An 18,975-nucleotide genomic window follows, 5' to 3' on the forward strand; every position below is an offset into this window, starting at 1 on the left:
GTTTTTAATAAATTCATTAATGAGATTTAATTTATAAATTCAGGTGACTCGTCTTTTTTTTAAATAGAAATCAAACAATAGGTTATGCAGATTTTCAGTTTATTGATTCTTGTTTTAGGTTTGAAAACTTGGGTATTTTCATGGAACAAAATATCGCCGGATGTTTTCTTTACACGTTACAGTGCAAGATTTATGCCTTGCTAGACCTATTCATCTTCTGAAAGTCATTGTTTGGAATTTTTTGGCAAAGGTTCTACAACACGAAGGACATTACCCAAGTGCCTGGAATCGATTTCGTTCTCCTTGGAACATGTTGTCAAGCAGTAAAACCTTAAGAAATACACCTATTTTTTATTTATATGTGACCTCAATGCTAATCAGTGAAATCTGGAATCAAAACTGTTTATTTCTTGCGCAATGAGGCTTACCTATTTGAAATTCAGATACTTTGCCGATAAAACGTGATATTGTCTACGATTTTACATTTTTTATCATTAAAAAATAAACTTGAATTTCAAAATCTTAAAAGACAAATATATGTTAATGGTAAGAGATTTTTCGAGATGAAAGAAATAAATACTTTTTCTAATTGCTAAATACATTCTTCTGAAAAATGTATCATAAAGAATTGCAGGAAAAAAATTTCTGGGCAATATTTCTAGGTTAGGATTCCAGGTCGAGTTCTTTGTTTGCCAAACAAGTGCCCTACTAATCGATGACAATTTATCCAGGACCCCCAAGATTCCTTTTCCCCAAGTTCAATATTTGAGGAAGACTATTTTATACATTTAACCAAATAAAACGTTCGCGAAATTGAAAGCGTGAACGGTAGCCATCTTGAATACCTATTAGGCTTGTTGAAACAAAAATTTGTTTGTGGTTAAATTACCTAATCTCTACAGCAATCGTTTGGCAAACGAAAGCTTCGAATTCCATTAGTCGGATTACACACTTTTTTATTTTCCTATAATCATATCATTTTATTTTTGAGGAATTCGTGATATATAATATTTTAAGACACATTTTGTGATATAATAAATGATAAAAGGTATGAAGAAACGAAACCAGAAAGAAAAGAAATTGTAAAAAATAAAACATTTTCAAAATTGTGCATATTTGGTGTTTGCTCAATGGCTTATTTGTATTGTACAGGATATCTCGTATGTACTAAGCACAATAGGGATGGATGCCGCACATATGACCTCGTTTTGACCTTGTCTTGCAAATACAATATAATTGGATATTGGTGTACTGTTTTTCTGCAAGATTTGAAAGTCGTGAGATCAAACGAATTTGTAAACAGTACCGGGTATTGTGCTAAGCATAGAGCAGTTCGTACACAGACTATGTTCGGTGCAGAAAGATATGCTTATTGTGAATTACTAAAATCGTAAAGAAGATCACATCGGGCATATGTTTATATGAACATTTTTTCTTATTTTGAAAGTTTGGTCATTAGTCATTGTCGAAATAACTAGCAACAGGGAATAAAATAATATCAATGAAAAGAAAACCTCCATGATGATATTCAGTAACATTTAATCAACATCACCAATGAACTTTATGTAATTCGATTCGATTGAATTGGCGTGTTCAATAGCGATTAATGGCCGACAATGTCTTAAATATATCCAATTGGAAAAACTGTTCGGTAAATAGAATGAAACGTAACGCTAAATCAGCTAGGAGAGGAGCTAACGGAACGCGAAGTAAAATCCCGCCGGGATAACTTATGTAATCCCGTCGAGGTTCGTTTTGCACAGCTTTGTGCTGGAAGCTAGTTTCTGTATCACGGACAAAGCTTTTTCGCTGATCTGGTTAATATCACCGGCGCCGTGTACACATAGGGAAAAAGAGAAAAAGAAAGAGAAAGAGAAGGAGAGTGAACAGATTGCCACGTGGAATGCTTGGTAAATATAGAGGCGGTCGTGATAAACGCAGTAAAAACTATGTAGGTTTCTGTACTGACTAATCGATATTTTACGATAGCCCCTCGTCGTCGGCCCGTAAGTACATATTCGCGTGCGCCGCTGGCGAATTTTATTTACCGTACAGAAGAGAGAAAAAGAGAGGGAAAAGGAGATCTTATCCTGATCTTTCCGCGAAGTAATCAACAAACCGCCCGTGCACGACGCGTCTTCGAGATTGCCGCTAATTTTTGACGTTTCACGCGTCGATTTCGCCAGTTTCAATTTTACCTTGGTATTATATTGAATCACTGGGTGTAAATATTTGATTTCCGCTTGGCGATAACTTTTATACTTTTTCTGCTCTTTCCTTCTTTTTCGCTTACTTTTTAATATTCAAGAATTTCTATATTTTTTGATCCCCTTTTCGGTATTTTTAAAAATAACTACCTTTCTCCATTTTTTTGGTCTTTTCTATCAATATTTTTCAATTTATATTTTTGTCTTCCGTAACTAAAATATGGTGTATAAAATATCGGTGGAAATGACATATTTGAAATAAATGGAATAAATAATTGTTAATTCTCCGGCGACCATTTCTTTGTAAAGAGTTATTTAAATTGCCAATTTTTGTGAGAAATAGTAATTTGGTTGCCCGGAAATGAATTTATATATTGTTAATTAAGATACGGCTATTACAATATGGTTTCCAGTTTCACTGAGTACAGAATCAACGAAATATTAACCTTTTCGTTGTCCCGAACAAATATAGTCGACTGCAATTTGAATGGTCGTGATGAATATATTCGCATGGTTTGACTAATTCAACTCTATTCCATGTCAGTACACAAGACAGCACAAATGCATTATCATATTTCATTATATAGCTTTGTACAGAACTAATGTTAAAAATAAAACACAGTTATTTTGTAGTATTTGTATGGAAAATATTGTATTTGTATCAAAATAACGTTTAATAAATGATTGTCACAAATGTTGTGCCATATTCTTCCTACAAATTTAAATAAACGCAATATTTTTAACTACTTAATAAATAAAAATTTATTAATTCCTACAAGTTATTATCTAACAAAGAAAAATGAGGATAAACGATTTATTTCAACAGAAATCAATTTTCCAAATGAAAAGAATTTTCATACAATTGAACATATTCTTCATCCATTTCATTTTTATTTACCGCGAACTAAAAAGTGTATTGATTGGTGGTCGCATAAAGGGAAAGCGTCCCGACGGAAGCTGTTGATGACAAAAGCCTTCGACCCCGAATGTACACCACTACAAACAGCGATACGAGGGGGGATCAATAATATCAGTTATAAATCTCGAACAATGTGCAGAATTCTAACCTTAATACACCGAAAATACGCGCGTAAACAATACGCTAAATAGGTGAATGGTCAAATGGAACGGAGGAACAGAGATTAGAATAACACTCGTGTCGGTGGAAGGAATTTCCGGGTAACCTGAAAGTCCTCAAACTATATCGGTCTACCATTTTCTCCAGTACATTTCCCCCAATGGAATTACCGTCTTTGTGACGCACAAATTGCCGGAAAGATCAAGCAGGAAGTGTCAAAGGAACATCGTCGGCCAGGAAGTTGCAAAGGAATGAGGAACGTGTGGATGCCTAAGTTTGAATCAATACAAGAAGTGGGCCAGGTGGGGGGTGCATAAGATCGCCCGAGGAGACAGAGGAACGGCCGGGAATATGGGACAGTTTCGGTGCGTACAGAGGAACGCGCGAAACGGAGCGACCAAAAGGCGCGGCCAATTTCGGATTCATCACAATTTAGATTCTCATCGAAACAGCTGCGATTTATCGAGAAATCGATCGAGAGAATAGAGTAACCTTTGATCGTATCATATGAATATTGAATGTGACAGTGATATCGCATCGCTTTACTGTCAAACTTAACAATATTGTAAGTAAAAGAAATCAATGGCGCAGTATCAAAATTTGTAACTAATCCAGACAAGAACGCTTGATCGTATATCAACGTCAGGGATAAATGTCACTACGTAGAGACGTCACGCGATTTCTAACGATACATGATCGGATTATAGATCGATCTTACCGATTATGTAGAGAAACGTCACCGTATTGCGGTGAAATTCGAACAACTTTTACTAAATGGTATACGCCTACCGTGAATCAATTGAGAATAATGTTTTGGACCGGTGCCGAGTGGAGGAAACAACGTGTGTCAGTAGAACACCGTTTGACGGGGGAAACAAATACTTCCCTTGCCAGATAGGACGTATACAGTTGTCGGGACAGTATCCGTTATATTACATTAGAGACGCATATGAAGTTAATCTTATTTGTCTGGGCTTATCGTTGCCGTTATAATATACCATAACGGTAAATAAATAAGGGGACTTTCTTGCAGGTGCAGCAAAATTGAAACTCTTAAAACCGTGAAACCGTATCGGTACTCTCAATGCATTAATCTTAAGAACAAATTTGAAACGTAATCATATGTTTCCCATATTATTCAATTATTCAATATTCATACTTCATCATTAATCTCAGATACGTTTATCATTCATTCAAATTATTTCTCATACATATCTCGTAATTTATTTCTACCGGCTACAAGCCGAACGGACAAACCTTATCCGGTGTCGACAGGTTAACATAAAAACACAAATATCCCCCGTCTTTACGAAACTACATATATTATATCCATTAATATTCGTCTGACAGTGCAAAAAATGTACAAATGTACGTGTACAGGCGATCAAATTATTCTGAAATGCCGTCACGAGACACGACGATGTACCTAACCTGGCCTGCCGGTGTACATACCTTGGACGCTTTCGATGCGCGTGTCTCCAGCAAGGGTGAGAGGAAAAAAAAGAGGCGACGGGTGTGGGGTCGCCGTCCCCGTGTCGACAAAAGCTCCTTTCGTATCGTTCTATCACATACGCGACGTCATTAGGACGGCCGTCGCTCTGAGAAAGTCGCCTGAGTGGCGATGTAACGATACTTCTCGTGGCACTTGAGAGTGGCTACTGCTGAACACGGGACAGAACTGTCAAGAGGACCGACCGCGTCGTTTCTATGGACCGTTACGGCAAATACGTATCATTCAAGAGAACTTTTTACACGGATACACGGCGACGATCGATCAGCTTCGGTGGAGAGTCACGGAACAGTTTCTGGCACGAGAACGTCGCGATAAACAAACTCAACGCAATCTCGACGTAATGTGCATCACGAGCCTCGCGGCCATCACTGATTTCAACTGGCACTTGCTGTCGGTGGCGCCATCGCCTCTTTGGACGGGAGAACGAGGAATCGGACCATTACGCGCGCGTTAGGCGCCTGTACTGTGAAAAATAGATTTTAAAAAATTATGGAGGATATTTTTCTTCTGAATTATCGATGAATTCTCGTTTTTATTACTTAAAAAATATTTATTCGTAACAACATTTACAAAGACTTCATTAGAGTATAATGTACCGATCTACGTATTAAATAGTAACTAGCAAGATTTAAAGACAAATACCTATCTTACTTAAATATACATTACCGACGAAAAGTACTCTCCTCATATGGCAGTGATTCGAAAGATATTTCCACTGTTATTGAGCATATGGTTCATCTTTTATAAGGTCTTAATTGCTCTTTTCATACATAGAAACTTTACTCTTAAAACTTGTGAAAGTAAGTATAGTTTACGGTCCTTTCTCATTGCCGCGAGTGTATTGTAAGTAGTTGGCGCTTGGATAATTGCATAGCTCACAAAATCCAGGTACTCCCTGGGGTCCAGGTGCCCCTCTTATTCCAGGTACTCCTATCAATAACCGAAACTAAAAATACCAGCAGCAGAAATCGTAAAAACATGTTTGCAACTTTTTTTTCTTTACCTGGTCTGCCTGGTTCCCCCCGTTCCCCTTGTCTTCCAGGCAATCCGACGCCATCATTGCCAGGTGGACCTATTAACATAACCCCATTTGAGAAAATTACAAATTTATAAAAAGTGACAATAAAAGAAAAGGATGTATATAAAATACCAGGCAGCCCTCTTGGACCTATTGGACCTTCCACACCAACGCCTTCCGGTCCTCTGTCGCCCTTTTCTCCACGTTCGCCAGATGGACCCTGTGGACCCGTGGAACCCTGTGGTCCCGGTAGCCCGACGAAGCCGCGTTCTCCAGGTAGTCCTGAAGGACCTGGATCACCTGTTAAATAAGTAACAATTTTCTATAATAATTCAACAAATTTTTTGTAAAAAAGTAAAAAGCTTGTAATGAAATTCTGCATTTAATATCGAAAGCATGCAGTACTAAGTATTTATTAATTGAATTTTACACCGATTGTAATTTTTTGTTTATATGAAAAGCGATCCTCGAATAATCTTCAAAACCAGATGTTGCAACAGTGTTGCAATTTTTACACATATTATTCGAGGCATGCTTGTAATTCTAATACAGCAAAGTCTAATGAAATGAATATAATGCACGATTATTAATTAAATCACTAGAAAAGGAACGCAGGAGGAGAACGTTTCAGGGTGTCTCGTTTAGTAGGTACCTGGGATGCCCTGGGTTCCGATTCGACCGGGACGGCCCTGTCGGGCCAGCCCCGGCAACCCAGGCGGCCCGCGTAGACCCTCTGTTAGTTCTTTCAGCCTCTCTGTGACACATGCAGGATTCCATCGTCTTTATCAGCGGTACAGCTACATGAGATGTTAATTCCCCCGATTGATCGATTGTTAATCGAGCGCGGACTCGCGCGTCCGTGTGCACACGTGTGAATCACGCCGCTGATGAATGCCGGACTCTAACTAAGGATGAAGGTGGAAATTCAAGCAACTCATGATAGAACGATGACGGCACGATAACCATTGTGATGTTTTGCTATGACTATCAGGAACGCTAAAGGACATTCTTATGCAATCACGACTCATCATCCTACTATGGATTTCGTAGGAAATTGTATCTAGAGGTTATTTAGAGTTTCGATGAAGGAGAAACACCGAAAACCCATAGCAGTACCATTTCTACCATTGTTCTCTAAGGTTATAGGATCGAATGCAGGCAAATGGGGTTGGCAACCCTTTTCTCAGGGGTGTACCTGGGCGACCTTGTGGACCAGGTGATCCAGGACGACCTGGACGGCCTCGACCAGGCGGACCAGGCGGACCTTGCATCAGGGCTGCCATCTCAGTCATCTGCTCTGTATATATACGTGGCAATAAAAGGAAGAATTATATTCCAACTCTTTTTTTACGTAAACACTGTGCCAAGAATGAGCCACGTTGTGTGTGGATGCTGTTGCTATAGCTAAACAGTTCCAACTTTTCCTCTATTTACGCACTTTCGTGGTTATTTCGATTTTTCTTAAACGCCTTACTAGCTGTGTAATTATATAGTTTCATGTTTTTCATTAATATGATACCAGTTAGCAGAGTAATAAATATCCACCTCGTAACACAGTGGCACATATATCTCGAATTTCTGTATCGGTGATACTACGGCCCGGCGGTCCTTGGACTCCTGGCATTCCCGTTTGTCCTGGTCCTATTTGACCCTCTGGACCTCGTTCTCCTGGAGATCCTCTCTCACCTGGCTAATTTTAAATAGTAATAGAGGTATCATGAGAAAAGAATCTTTGAGGAAAAGCTTTTTATACTTACCAATCCTGATAGACCTGGCAGACCTCTTGGTCCACTAACTCCTGGACTGCCAATGGTTTCTAATACATTGTTTGTGCTTAACATATCTGCAACTGTTCCAGGTGGTCCTGCTGGCCCAGGAGGACCCGGAGGACCTGAAGATCCAGGTCGTCCGTCTAATCCTGGAATACCTGCAACTCCGGGTAAACCTGGAGCACCCTGAACAAGTATATACCTGTTTTGAAATTTTCTAATTCGTAGCAGTTGCAATTTCTAAATTTCTAATTTTTCGTTAGAATAGTTCAATTTTATATACCATCACTATTTAGTTATAAGTGAAAATTAATCTTACGATGATTCCAGGTAAACCAACAGGTCCTTGTTCTCCTTGTTCACCTCTGTCACCTTTTTCACCAGATTTCCCATCGAATCCTGGTGGCCCTGGTGCCCCAACAAAACCTTCGAGTCCACGTGGGCCTGGAGTACCTGGTTCTCCAGGAACACCAGGTGATCCCTAATTACGAAGGTAAAGTAAAATTTGTATTTCATCATGCATTGAAAAAAATTAAAAATAATGTAAAAATAAATCTCAAACCAATTATTCTTACTTTATGCAACATTTACCTGTAACCCTTGAGGACCAGGAGGACCTATAAAACCTTGTAATCCTGGAGGACCTGGTAATCCAACAAGACCAGGTTCTCCTTTCATCCCTGGAAAACCATATTCTCCAGGTACACCAGGTAGACCTTGAGGTCCAGGTGGTCCTGGTACTATAGAACCAACTATCGAGCCTGGTAAACCTGAATAAGTAAGTCAAATATGTTAACGATTGATATTAAGACTTTTTTTTTATTTAATCTACGAACCATCACGACCAGGTTCTCCAGCTTCTCCCTTTTGACCTTGAATTCCAGGTGATCCAGGTGCGCCAGTTGCTCCATCAAGACCTGGTACCCCTCGAGGACCTATTGTTCCTGGAAACCCTATTGCTCCTTTGAGGCCAGGAATCCCCGGAAATCCTATTTTTCCTTCCGGTCCTGGAGATCCATCTTGTCCTGGATAACCTCTCTCTCCTGACTCACCTAAAATATTGAAATATTTTATTGGAAAATGGAGAACACGTACGTAGTGGAAAAGATAATTATATTTTTGATTACTTATTAAGTTAAATTTTACAGGGATTTATTTGATCAAATGTCCCTTTGATAAAAGTGAACGATGTTTGAATTGCATTAACAAGAGGCATAGTAACAAACATAGTTTCTATTTAGCGCGTGTATATTAATTGCTAGCTTATTATTAAACGTTCAAACTAGACCATTTAATAACCAGGCCCTGGAATGCGTGCAATTAGATACACGTTAACAGCAGCTATGCAGTCGTTTCTATCACGAGAACAGCATACATTTAGTGATTAATAAAAGGAATGGGTTTACGGGTATTGCAGCAGATTGCAACAAATTGATTTACAATCACTTCGAATAGCTTTATTTAGGTCAACGTCGATGTGCGTGACAATATATTGTTTTCATGTCATCCATCGGGGAGTAGTATAGCTTTCTGTAATTGTGTTTCGCGGTACGAATGACAAAATCACGAAGCCCGAGAAAACAAAAAAAAAAAAAAAAAGAAAGGAAAAATCGACAATTACGTACAGGTAACATGTTGCACATTGTAACTTTTTCAATAATAACTCGACCATTCAACGTACATACTTTCATTCGTTGAAATTATCACACACAGACTGATAAATGTGAAATTTATATTTTGCAAAAATTTCCATAGGTTTACAAAGGGGAGAAATAAAATAGAGGAAATAGAATAAGTGGAAATATGTTGGTTGGACAGTTGAAGCCATTAGTACGATTGCGCTCGACCTTTAAATACGCGGCTGTTGACACACTTTATTAGAAGGAATTATTTCTTGAAAAAGTGTCGACGACCTTTTGCAACATTGCAATTAACTAATTACCAGATTCGAAGGTTACGAGATCAAACAAAACGTTTCAATCTAAACTTCAAAATCTCATCGGAGAAGAAACTGTTCGATGGAAAACACTCAATTACATAACGAAGTATAGGTATTTCAGTCAAGAGTATAAATATCTATCGATAAATCTTCTTTTCCGAATTACCGAAAAAAAAAAGGAAGAACATTTTTTTCTTTAAAAGTCACACGAACGGTAGATTTAAATGCTCTTTCGTCGAAGAGATCAGAGATTAAGCGTTCTGTGCTCACCGACAGATGAATAATGTGATTAACCATGAATCACTGCGCGCACACGTGGACACCCACAATTCCGCGCGATTTTCTAACGAGATTAAATTAGTTTACGCAGCACTTCAAGGATTACTTATCGGATAAAGCACCGTAATCGTATTTAACTCCAACGTTTAACATGTGACATGCGACCCGGTGTTAAATCCCGGAAGATAGAGCTTTTCAAAAATAGACATCGACCGACTACCTTTTTCACCATGTTCCCCTTTGCTGCCGGTTTCCCCCGGATCGCCCTTCGAACCCTTCTCACCGGGATACCCCTGAGGACCCGGTGGACCTACGAAACGCGGCAAAACGTCACGGTAGTCGGTGACGTTTCCGGTTGGCCCTGGAGGACCTGGATAACCACGTGGCCCCGGGAGACCTTGGTCCCCTTTCAATCCTGGGAATCCCATGTCTCCCTACAGGAAGTAATACAAGCATAGACATGACAATTATTACTCGAGCAATTTTCTGTCGAGGGAATATACGAGAGAGAAAGGGGCAATCAAGACTGTATTGGGGAGGATAATAAAAAATTGATTTCTGAATTCTTGCATTTTTCAGATGTTCCGAGTACTGGAAATTACAACGGTAGACTACAATATATTTTTAATAGCTGTTCCTACTTCATTTTCAAGTTAGCGACGCGTTCAAATAGGGTACAATAAAACAATAAACCCACTCTTTCACCGCGTTCGCCTTTCTGACCAGATGGTCCAATTGGCCCGGTAGATCCTTTAGGACCCGACGTGCCGGGGAATCCCCGTGCTCCGGTAAATCCTTGCGGTCCCTACCAAAAATCGTAACAACGTGCGATAAAGCAACAAAGAGTCGTATAACGTGTACTGTTACTTTACAGTATCTATAAGAACGCACTGTTTTCCCTTGTTCTCCAGGTGAACCACGCAAGCCCTGTCTTCCAGGTAAACCGGGCTCTCCAGTTGGTCCGGGCGGTCCAGGTAGCCCAGCTAAGCCGGGTAATCCCTGAATAAACATTTTTATTGCCTCGAAAAATTCTACTTTGAAGATACGAATAGTTACAGCGTCTATTGTACAAAAGCGGTGGGAATGAGTATAAAAGTACGAGGAATATTTATCAATAAAAGGGAAGAAACTTTGACTCACATTAGTGCCATTAATTCCGGGAGGCCCCTGTGGACAGATAATTTCGCAGCCGAGTCGCCTTTGAGGTAATAAAGGGCTGCTAAGGCTCTTCTGCAATTACGTTAATTACAACCGTGGGGTCTTAATGGATTGCGAAGTTGTGTAAAATATATAGACTTACTGGCAACTCCTCGCAGGTTTCGCGCTCCGGCCTCGTAGGATCGCAATTTAAGACCATCCACTGTATATCGATCTAGAGACAAGTTTCCCGTAGGGAAGCGGGCATTACATCAAGTGTAAGAAGCGGAAGCGCGAACAGTCGGGTTACTTGAAACGCGTTTTAAACACTACACTGTAGAATCACGCCTTGAGAAAGGTATACCTGAAAACTTTCCTCGTTAAAAGGATACCTTTCCCGGTAAACGATCAGTGATTTTCTTTCCAGGCATTTTATTGAAACGTATCGAGTACCTGACTGGCGCGTTATGTTACACGACGAATTATTTGTTTCATTAGGTGTCAAGGAAAACTTGAAAATAACTTGAACCTAATAGTGATTCTTTTTATGCCCAGTTAAGTAGCTCGAAATGGTTGGCGACAAAATTCACAAACAATCACTACGGAGCGTTATAGTGAACAACTAATCGAACTGTACAGTTTTCATTCATTTCAAAATGTTTTCATAAGAAGCTTAATTTTCGAAAAGTTGTTACATAGAAATTGTGGTACCCAGTTTTGCCCTGCTTTCCCTTACTTGACACAAAATGGCTACCATACTCCTAAAAAGTCAAGCTTAAATTCACAGCTCGTGACAACCCACGAAAATTCATCTATAAAATTATTACTTCGAAATCTCTGTCACTTCGTTCGAATGAATTCCAAGTAAATGATCAAAAAAGAAAAAATTTTAAATTGAACAAAATGCGAAAAAAAAGAATCGGTATTAATAAAAGAAGTTCCTGGAAAAAGGTCGTTCTTTAACACCTAACAGCTTGTGTCTTTACTCCGTTTCTACGTGAAACTGGGCTAATAATACGACTGTCGCGGTTTTCGTGTGTGCGTTACGCGTGTACACTTCTGGAGCGTGGCACTAAATCTAGCTTGTCCCAGTTACTTCTTAGCCTCGTTCATTATAAAGTGTTTATTAATTAAGTGCTTCTTAATTGTCGCATGAAGCTACATTCGTCCCGCGTGAACATCCCCCGTGGACGCGTTACGCGGCGTCCTCTGGAATTTACGCCCGCGGACCTCGTCCACGTTGTAACTGCACGCCTTCCGATCTTCGGTGAGTTTGCCGATATCAAAAGTTCCGCCGTTCTGGGAACGTTCATTAAGAGACGTTTTGCGAAACACGGTCATATGGTTGCATAAGAAGACCGTATGTATGGTACAGTAGTTTTTGTGTATACATTCATCGATAGCCTGTTGAAAGCCACTTACCAGAAGTACGACAAAAACGTCCGAGTAAAGTAAATAAAAAATTATTGCTATAATTAACGCGACAAGAAATGTATGGATATGTTAATGCGACAGATGACAATTTTAGTTTGAAGTAAGAAGAATTTTTGTGATAGTAATTAACAGTGGAATGGGATTTTTATGGAATATTGTTCAATTAACGGTGGAACGATCGGTCGGGTCAAAAATGACCCATCGGCGATTTTCTAAAAGTGAATTTTCGTGTAACTAAAGCGTGATTGGAAAATTAGATACGTGTCGATACAAATAGAAGCATATATACAGAAAGTAAAGTCGATACCAGTATGGAACATTCACTTTTTTTGGGAAAATTGCTAATGGGTCATTTTTGACCCGGCCGATCGTTCTAATGTTAAATGTACTCTCAATAAGAGGTTCATCGTTTCTACTTTAGCCATGTTAACTTGGAATTTGCATAATGAATTACCCGACTTCTAGTTGAAATTATTCTATCACCTGATCAAGAATTCATTCTAGAAACGTAAGACTATAATGGATAATCGATCAAGTATCATTTTCTTAGTAAAAACTATTCTTATTTAAAATCTACGTTCGTGATTAGCCGTGAATTGGCAAGAAAAACAGAACACAACGTTGTGGGTAATGTATCGATGACAAAATGGCCGGTAAATGCCCGGTCGATCGAAATTGACTAATGAGTAAGGTGCTCCCCTGTTAACAACGCTGCTGATATTATCGCTGTCCCCGGTGTACAATGTACGCAATTTCAGAGATGAACGATCGAACTTACCGGTACAGTGAGCTTGCTGTGCGACATCTTCGATATCGAGATCTCGCCATCTACTCTGATCGGTCCTCGTGACTTCACTTCTTGCGCGCTAACATACTCGCAATCGATGTACACCACCAATCTGTCCTTGAAGACTCCGATATTAATTTTGTGCCAGTTCTTGTCGAACATCTATTTCATTCAAACGTTCCAATCAATTTTATACCTTAACTACATTCCATATAGCTTAAATTCCATTTTACAGTGCTGCAATAGATGAGTTTGTACAGTAAAATGGAATATGCAAGTGTGAGTACCTAAACCCAGACAGCACACGACATCTTAGAGACGTCCTTTTTACGTCCATTTCTGGTCGGAACTTACTTACAAATTTTTCTAGAGGAATTAATTGTAAATACTACAAGTCAATGAAAAACAAATTTTTTTTTTATCCAAACGTCTGACGACCCCATTTGGACGTTCTATCCGTGTGTAAAAATTACATCTTCAAAACGCTTTTAAGACGATTCTAAAGCCAGCGCATAAACGTTTCCAAAGGCGTCTTAATTTGCAACAGTGGACGTCGTTCAGGCGTCTTCTGGACATCTTCAGGCTTTCACCCGACGTCTTTAAGACGTTCGCAAGATGTCTGCGTGCTCTCTGTGAATATTACTCCAAATTATCGTAACTACCATAATTACTCAGCGTAATATAATACCCAAGTAAATCATAAATCGAACAAACTTCAACAGTGAAAGGAATTAAGAAAACAAAGAATCACATGTAACCGTGAACAGAAGAGATCCAACGAGAAGCGTATCTGCATAAGTATACGAATGATCGACTCTATCGGCGAACAGGACACGGGGCAATTTTCTAGCCGCGCATTCAGAATTCCCCCGGTTCATTAGGAACGTCGCGAGTTCTTTGAAGCGTTGCAAATGTCACGACGAATGGTATTCTCGTCGGTCTTTCCGATCTTGTACGCACCGTGAACGCCTTCTTTAGCGTTGCCTCGTAAAAAGGAAACGAAAAAAAGGGAGAAAAACCCACTAAACTATTTCGCACGAACGCTTACGCAACGACCCGTGACACGATTTCCACGTGACAGGGTGTAATTTATACGCCTACACGCGCGGCGATTGATATTTGACAGAAAGGATCGACTTTTCGCGCGGCATCTCGTTTCGAAATACATACCCAACGACCCTGGCTCGCCTCGCCCGTTTTAATCATCGCGCGATCCCCGATGACACTTTTAAGAGGCGACCACTTTAAACGAGGCCTGATCCGACAACGCTTTCGACGATTAGTCGAGATGCACTTGACTCACGGACATTTCGGTCTGTCCAGATGTGTGTTCCATATATTTTTCGCGTTTGATCGGTTTGAAAATGGCGTTATCGCAGAGCGGTGGTTAGACTGGTTCGAGCAATATGTTCGTTCGCGTTTCTTCACGGGAATGTTAATTGTTGTTACTTTTATGCGAAACATACTTAATCAACGATTATCTTCTGCGACTTTCACCAGTTTTTTTTACAATTTTCTCTCATCTTTTCGGTAATTTGTTTATGCGTTCACCGTGCAAATTTTGTTTTTTTTTTATTTTCCTGTGTTTTTAAATAAATTTTACATCGAGAGAGTTTTACAATAGTTGATGATAAATCCCTTCGCGTCTCTTTAGGAGAATGTTAATTATTATTACCTTTATGTGAGATGTACCTAATCAATGATTTTCTTCCTTCTTCTTCCTCCCCCTCCCCCCTTATTTGTATAAAAAAATGTAAAAGACAATTGAAATTAAGAAAAAATAACAAATATGTAAATCAAATTACACGAAGGAGATAATAAACGAGGAGAAAAGTTCAAAAGATAGAATTTTGTAATTGTTGTAACACTCACTATATAAAAAGAAAGCACAAAACAAAAAGAAGAATAATAGAAATTAAAAGATAAAACTAAGAAAAATGTAAATCGAATTACACGGATCGTGCAAAATAGTGCAACATCAAAGAGCTAACAGCGAAATCCGGCAAACTCGTTGGAAGTCAATTTTACGAGCATCTCGAAAATGCACAGAGTTACATTGATTCCTTATCTACGATCTTAGAAGTTAATCTGATAACATTAATCGCCATCAAGATCAGTTACGATGACGCAAAAACTGCATACTCTCTACTCACACGATCAGCTGAGAACGACACTGTCTGCAGTTCCCCTGTTTGGCCCTTCATAGACAAGTCCACGGTCTGACTTTTTGGGTTCATTGCGATTAAAAACTGGGGCTCGTTTTCCATGTCGACGATTCTGATAATGTGCCAAGTATACTTTGGCAGTTTTCTGGCTCGAAACGTGCAGACTGCGCTGAATTCCTCTGGCAACCCGTTTGCAAGTATATTTCTGACGAACAATATAGAAAGAAAGAAAAGGGAAAAAGGAGACTTTCGGTACTTGTCTACCAATGTAAACCGTCGGGAGTCGGTAGACACATTTTGGAAAATTTACAAACGAGATCGTACATGGTTGGCAAGGTGACGTCGGTTTCCTTCTCCAATCTGTAAGCGGTTTGCATACGATTGCTACCTCTGACTCGTGTCACGCCGGTGTAATGCGCCTCCAGGAGATCCAGCTTCAGCTTGCTGATGAAGTCGAACGTCTGGAGATCGTCCTCGCCGCGTTTGTAGCCTTCGCATAGCCCTCGCGCGGAATCTAGCATTATTTCCTCGCCAGAAGTATCTTCTGCACAAATTCGAAATACCAGCTGTTTGTAAAAATGTGAAAAATATATCTTCTTCTGTTTCAAATTTTTTATTTTTATATCGTGTAAAAATTTTTAACAACGACACAAAGGTGTGCTCTTTCTCGTTGCTATCGGTGTCTGTGGGCATTTTGAAAATTTTTTCTTGCTATACTATTGGACGCGCTTACACCTTAATTTGACACTTAATTTAATCCTTCACCATTTTACGTTTTAAAACGATAATTGATGCAAACAACAAATTTTGCAGTCGTGGTTAAAAATTGACCGTGTGTCACGCGTTACGTATTAACCCTTTCACTCCCGTATTTCTTCGAAAGGAATTTTTATTTTTACCGAAAAGAAGTGTGAACACTTGACTTAACGAACGATTGTGTAATGTAGCAGAGACCTTGATAAGTACTCCGGAATTTTTTCAGATTTTTTGAAGATTTAAAACGATAAAAAATATTAGGCTTCGACACAAGCAATCCAATTTACCTACTGAGTGTGAAAAAATATATTTACCTGCGGAGGGTTCAAATCGTTCGAAATGATTTAGGGTGACTTCAAAAAAAAAAATGGGAAAATAAAGAAAATTTGTATCGAAATAAAATTCGATAATTCCTCGAACAACGATAAATTGTTCTTACTTAATCGTAGCTGTGTCTAGCGTGAGAGAAAAGCAAAATGGGGAATTAAAGCACAAGAGGGTAGAAAAGTCGCATAGAATAGCGATAACCTGCGTAGCAGAGCTTACGTGCCAGCTACATGACAATGTGCGATGACATCGTTAAGAAGAAATGCCCTATTGTTACACAACCCAATAAGTTTCTGCTTGAGTCATTCCGATCAAACGGTACTGATGGTTCTATTCTCACGACAGTATAAATTGAACATGAGCATCATCGAAACGTAACAAACTCTCATGACAAATAAACTTCGAACTGCTGCGTGATTTTCCATAATAATTCTTTTATCCGATGGAAACAATCGATTGGCGCTTTTGTTGGAATACAAATTTTTGAGGGATGTTCACTATAGTAAGCGAGTGACAAGGAGAAATGTTCGATTATTATTTCAGAAATATTTGCGTTCAAATATAAATACAAATATAAATGATAAATTCCAAATATAATATATTGATAAATGATGAATTATAAATTCTTATAGTTAAATTTAAATGAAAAATTTTTACGGTTGAATTTAAATGAGAAATTTTCATAATTAAATTTAAATTACAAATTTTTATAATTAAATCTGAATTATAAATTTTCGTTATAAATTGTAAATTTATAAGTATAATTGATAGAAATGTACGAATTGCGAAACAAAAGGGGGTACATACTATGGATAACACTGACTGCTGTTCTGCACGCAGAATTGCATTGTTGTCGGAATGCAGTGTGAAAAGAGAATGCATTTCTGATTCGTATGTCATGGTAATGCACTGCATAAACATTGTATTAACTTATATCCGTTGTTTATAGTTCGTACGTATTGAATAGCTCTAGCACAATGTATTTTTAGCATTGCCAGTTATTTTCGCCAATGAAGAGTAGGTACAATGTACGTTGGGTTAAATTGATCCAATAGGCATGTTAAAAATAACAATATATTTTTAATAGATATTAATAACGAAGATAGTAAGTGTATGTATACGAAGTTGTTAAAATATATTTTATTTTCAGAATATAAAAAATATGAGAATACTGAAAGTAAGATATAATTCCGTTTTGTTTTTCTGTTCTGAAAAGTTTTGAAAAGTTTATATACCACATTATGGCAAGGAAACACACATGCCAGGTAGAAGAAAGGTATATTAAGCGTGTATGTACCTATTATACCTGAGTCGACCGTTATGCGTAAAACTTTTGCTCACATCTGCTTTCAAACTTACACTCTAACGACTGTTATATCCCCTTTTCTAAGGGTTGTGCCGTAAATTATACGATTACCTAGTCTAAAGGTGAGTCAATCGTTTAGTCGTGTATTTTCTATATGGGAATACCAAGATTGAAATACCTGAGGTTTGTTTTCCCCATTTTAATAAAAAAAAAAATATTACTTACTGAATGATTCTCATTTTTAGCAATTTTTATATATGAATTCTTCAATTTTACTCAGAAGAGCTAGAAGATTTCTAAATAATTTTGTCTGCCATCTATAATAGTCGTTTACTGTTCAATAATTATAAATAAATTTTTATTTTTGAAATTTGAAACTTCCTTAATGTTTGCCTCACAATATGTATGTATACTATGTATCAAAGTTCTACGAAGAGTAGGTATTCGTATTACAATTCCCATATATGTATGCAAGTGTCGGTTTTTTTGTCCAAAACAAACCCATCTGTAGTTCAACACGTTTTCGACCAATTGGTCTCGAATAGCCTCCCGAGGTGTGGACGTCCAATGTTTCCTTTCTATTGACACGTAACCACTCCCCCCCATAAATGCTGTTTCCTTAAAAATACCAGAATACCACAATTCTTACTAACCGTGTAAAATGACAGAAATATTGACCAAATGGATTGCAAACACCAGTAAAACTTATGCAGACTTTTAGTTTAAGATTGTCTTTTATATTATTAAAATGTAAAATGTATAGAAACTTACGCGTACGTGTGAATTGCACAAGCACGAATATCCATATTGAGACGTACATTCGCAGGTCCAGATTGGTCCTATAAAAGAAAAAAACAATGTTTCGTTTTTAATATTACGTGTTATACAGTATTTTAAAATTGTTCTATGAAGCTAAATTATTGAACCGTATCAACGTTGTAAAAAAAAAAAAAAAAAAACTCTTAAATGGGTACAGGAAATATTACAGACTATTATATCGTATAAACGATTACTCGTGCTCTGTGCACATTATGTCTGGACGTTAAACGTACCTCAAAATTACATGTTATGGGAGGCTAATACTCGTGCCAAATCGACTTAGTTCTTTCAAAGTTTTACGTGCTGTTAGAGAATAAGGGGATTCTGTACTCGTTTTTCTATTGAAATTGAACGATTCATCGAACTCATTCTACAGTTGCTACGTATACTTTTTCAGTCTTCTCTCTCTGTATTAATAATCCATGTTACTTTTTATTTCGT

General features: G+C 38.2%; 2 protein-coding genes across 4 annotated transcripts in view; both read right to left on the minus strand.

The window, feature by feature from the left end:
- Window positions 1-5,138, minus strand: part of LOC108578558 (dystrobrevin beta) — a 24,842-nt gene extending 19,704 nt beyond the window's left edge. For all 3 annotated transcript variants that reach the window (XM_017941920.1, XM_017941918.1, XM_017941917.1), the window contains exon 1: window positions 4,738-5,138. The gene's annotated coding sequence lies outside the window, so the exon portion shown is untranslated. The remainder of the gene's footprint in view (window positions 1-4,737) is intronic.
- A 471-nt stretch (window positions 5,139-5,609) lies between these two features.
- LOC108578570 (collagen alpha-1(I) chain-like) lies at window positions 5,610-18,550 on the minus strand. The gene is made up of 19 exons (XM_017941935.1): window positions 18,487-18,550; window positions 15,651-15,870; window positions 15,315-15,531; window positions 13,153-13,323; window positions 11,104-11,175; window positions 10,944-11,033; window positions 10,695-10,802; window positions 10,501-10,608; window positions 10,024-10,237; window positions 8,422-8,637; window positions 8,177-8,355; window positions 7,905-8,066; window positions 7,574-7,771; window positions 7,362-7,506; window positions 7,012-7,113; window positions 6,469-6,570; window positions 5,949-6,116; window positions 5,802-5,870; window positions 5,610-5,728 (listed from the first exon to the last, which is right to left on the minus strand). The coding sequence occupies exons 1-19, from the start codon at window positions 18,533-18,535 to the stop codon at window positions 5,610-5,612; spliced, it is 2,709 nt and encodes a 902-aa protein (XP_017797424.1). The 5' UTR covers window positions 18,536-18,550.
- Window positions 18,551-18,975: the final 425 nt, after the last annotated feature.

Source organism: Habropoda laboriosa, unplaced genomic scaffold (genome assembly GCF_001263275.1).
Source record: "Habropoda laboriosa isolate 0110345459 unplaced genomic scaffold, ASM126327v1 scaffold41, whole genome shotgun sequence".
Lineage (NCBI taxonomy): Eukaryota > Metazoa > Arthropoda > Insecta > Hymenoptera > Apidae > Habropoda > Habropoda laboriosa.

What these genes read in the sequence shown, in the direction of transcription:
- LOC108578570 (XM_017941935.1), bottom strand. Translation starts at nt 18,535, where the DNA reads ATGTACGTCTCAATATGGATATTCGTGCTTGTGCAATTCACACGTACG. An exon ending in TGTGCAATTCACACGTACGC is followed by an intron (nt 15,871 to 18,486) that starts GTAAGTTTCTAT and finishes GAATTTGTGCAG; the next exon opens with AAGATACTTCTGGCGAGGAA. An exon ending in AAACCTGCGAGGAGTTGCCA is followed by an intron (nt 11,034 to 11,103) that starts GTAAGTCTATAT and finishes ACGTAATTGCAG; the next exon opens with AAGAGCCTTAGCAGCCCTTT.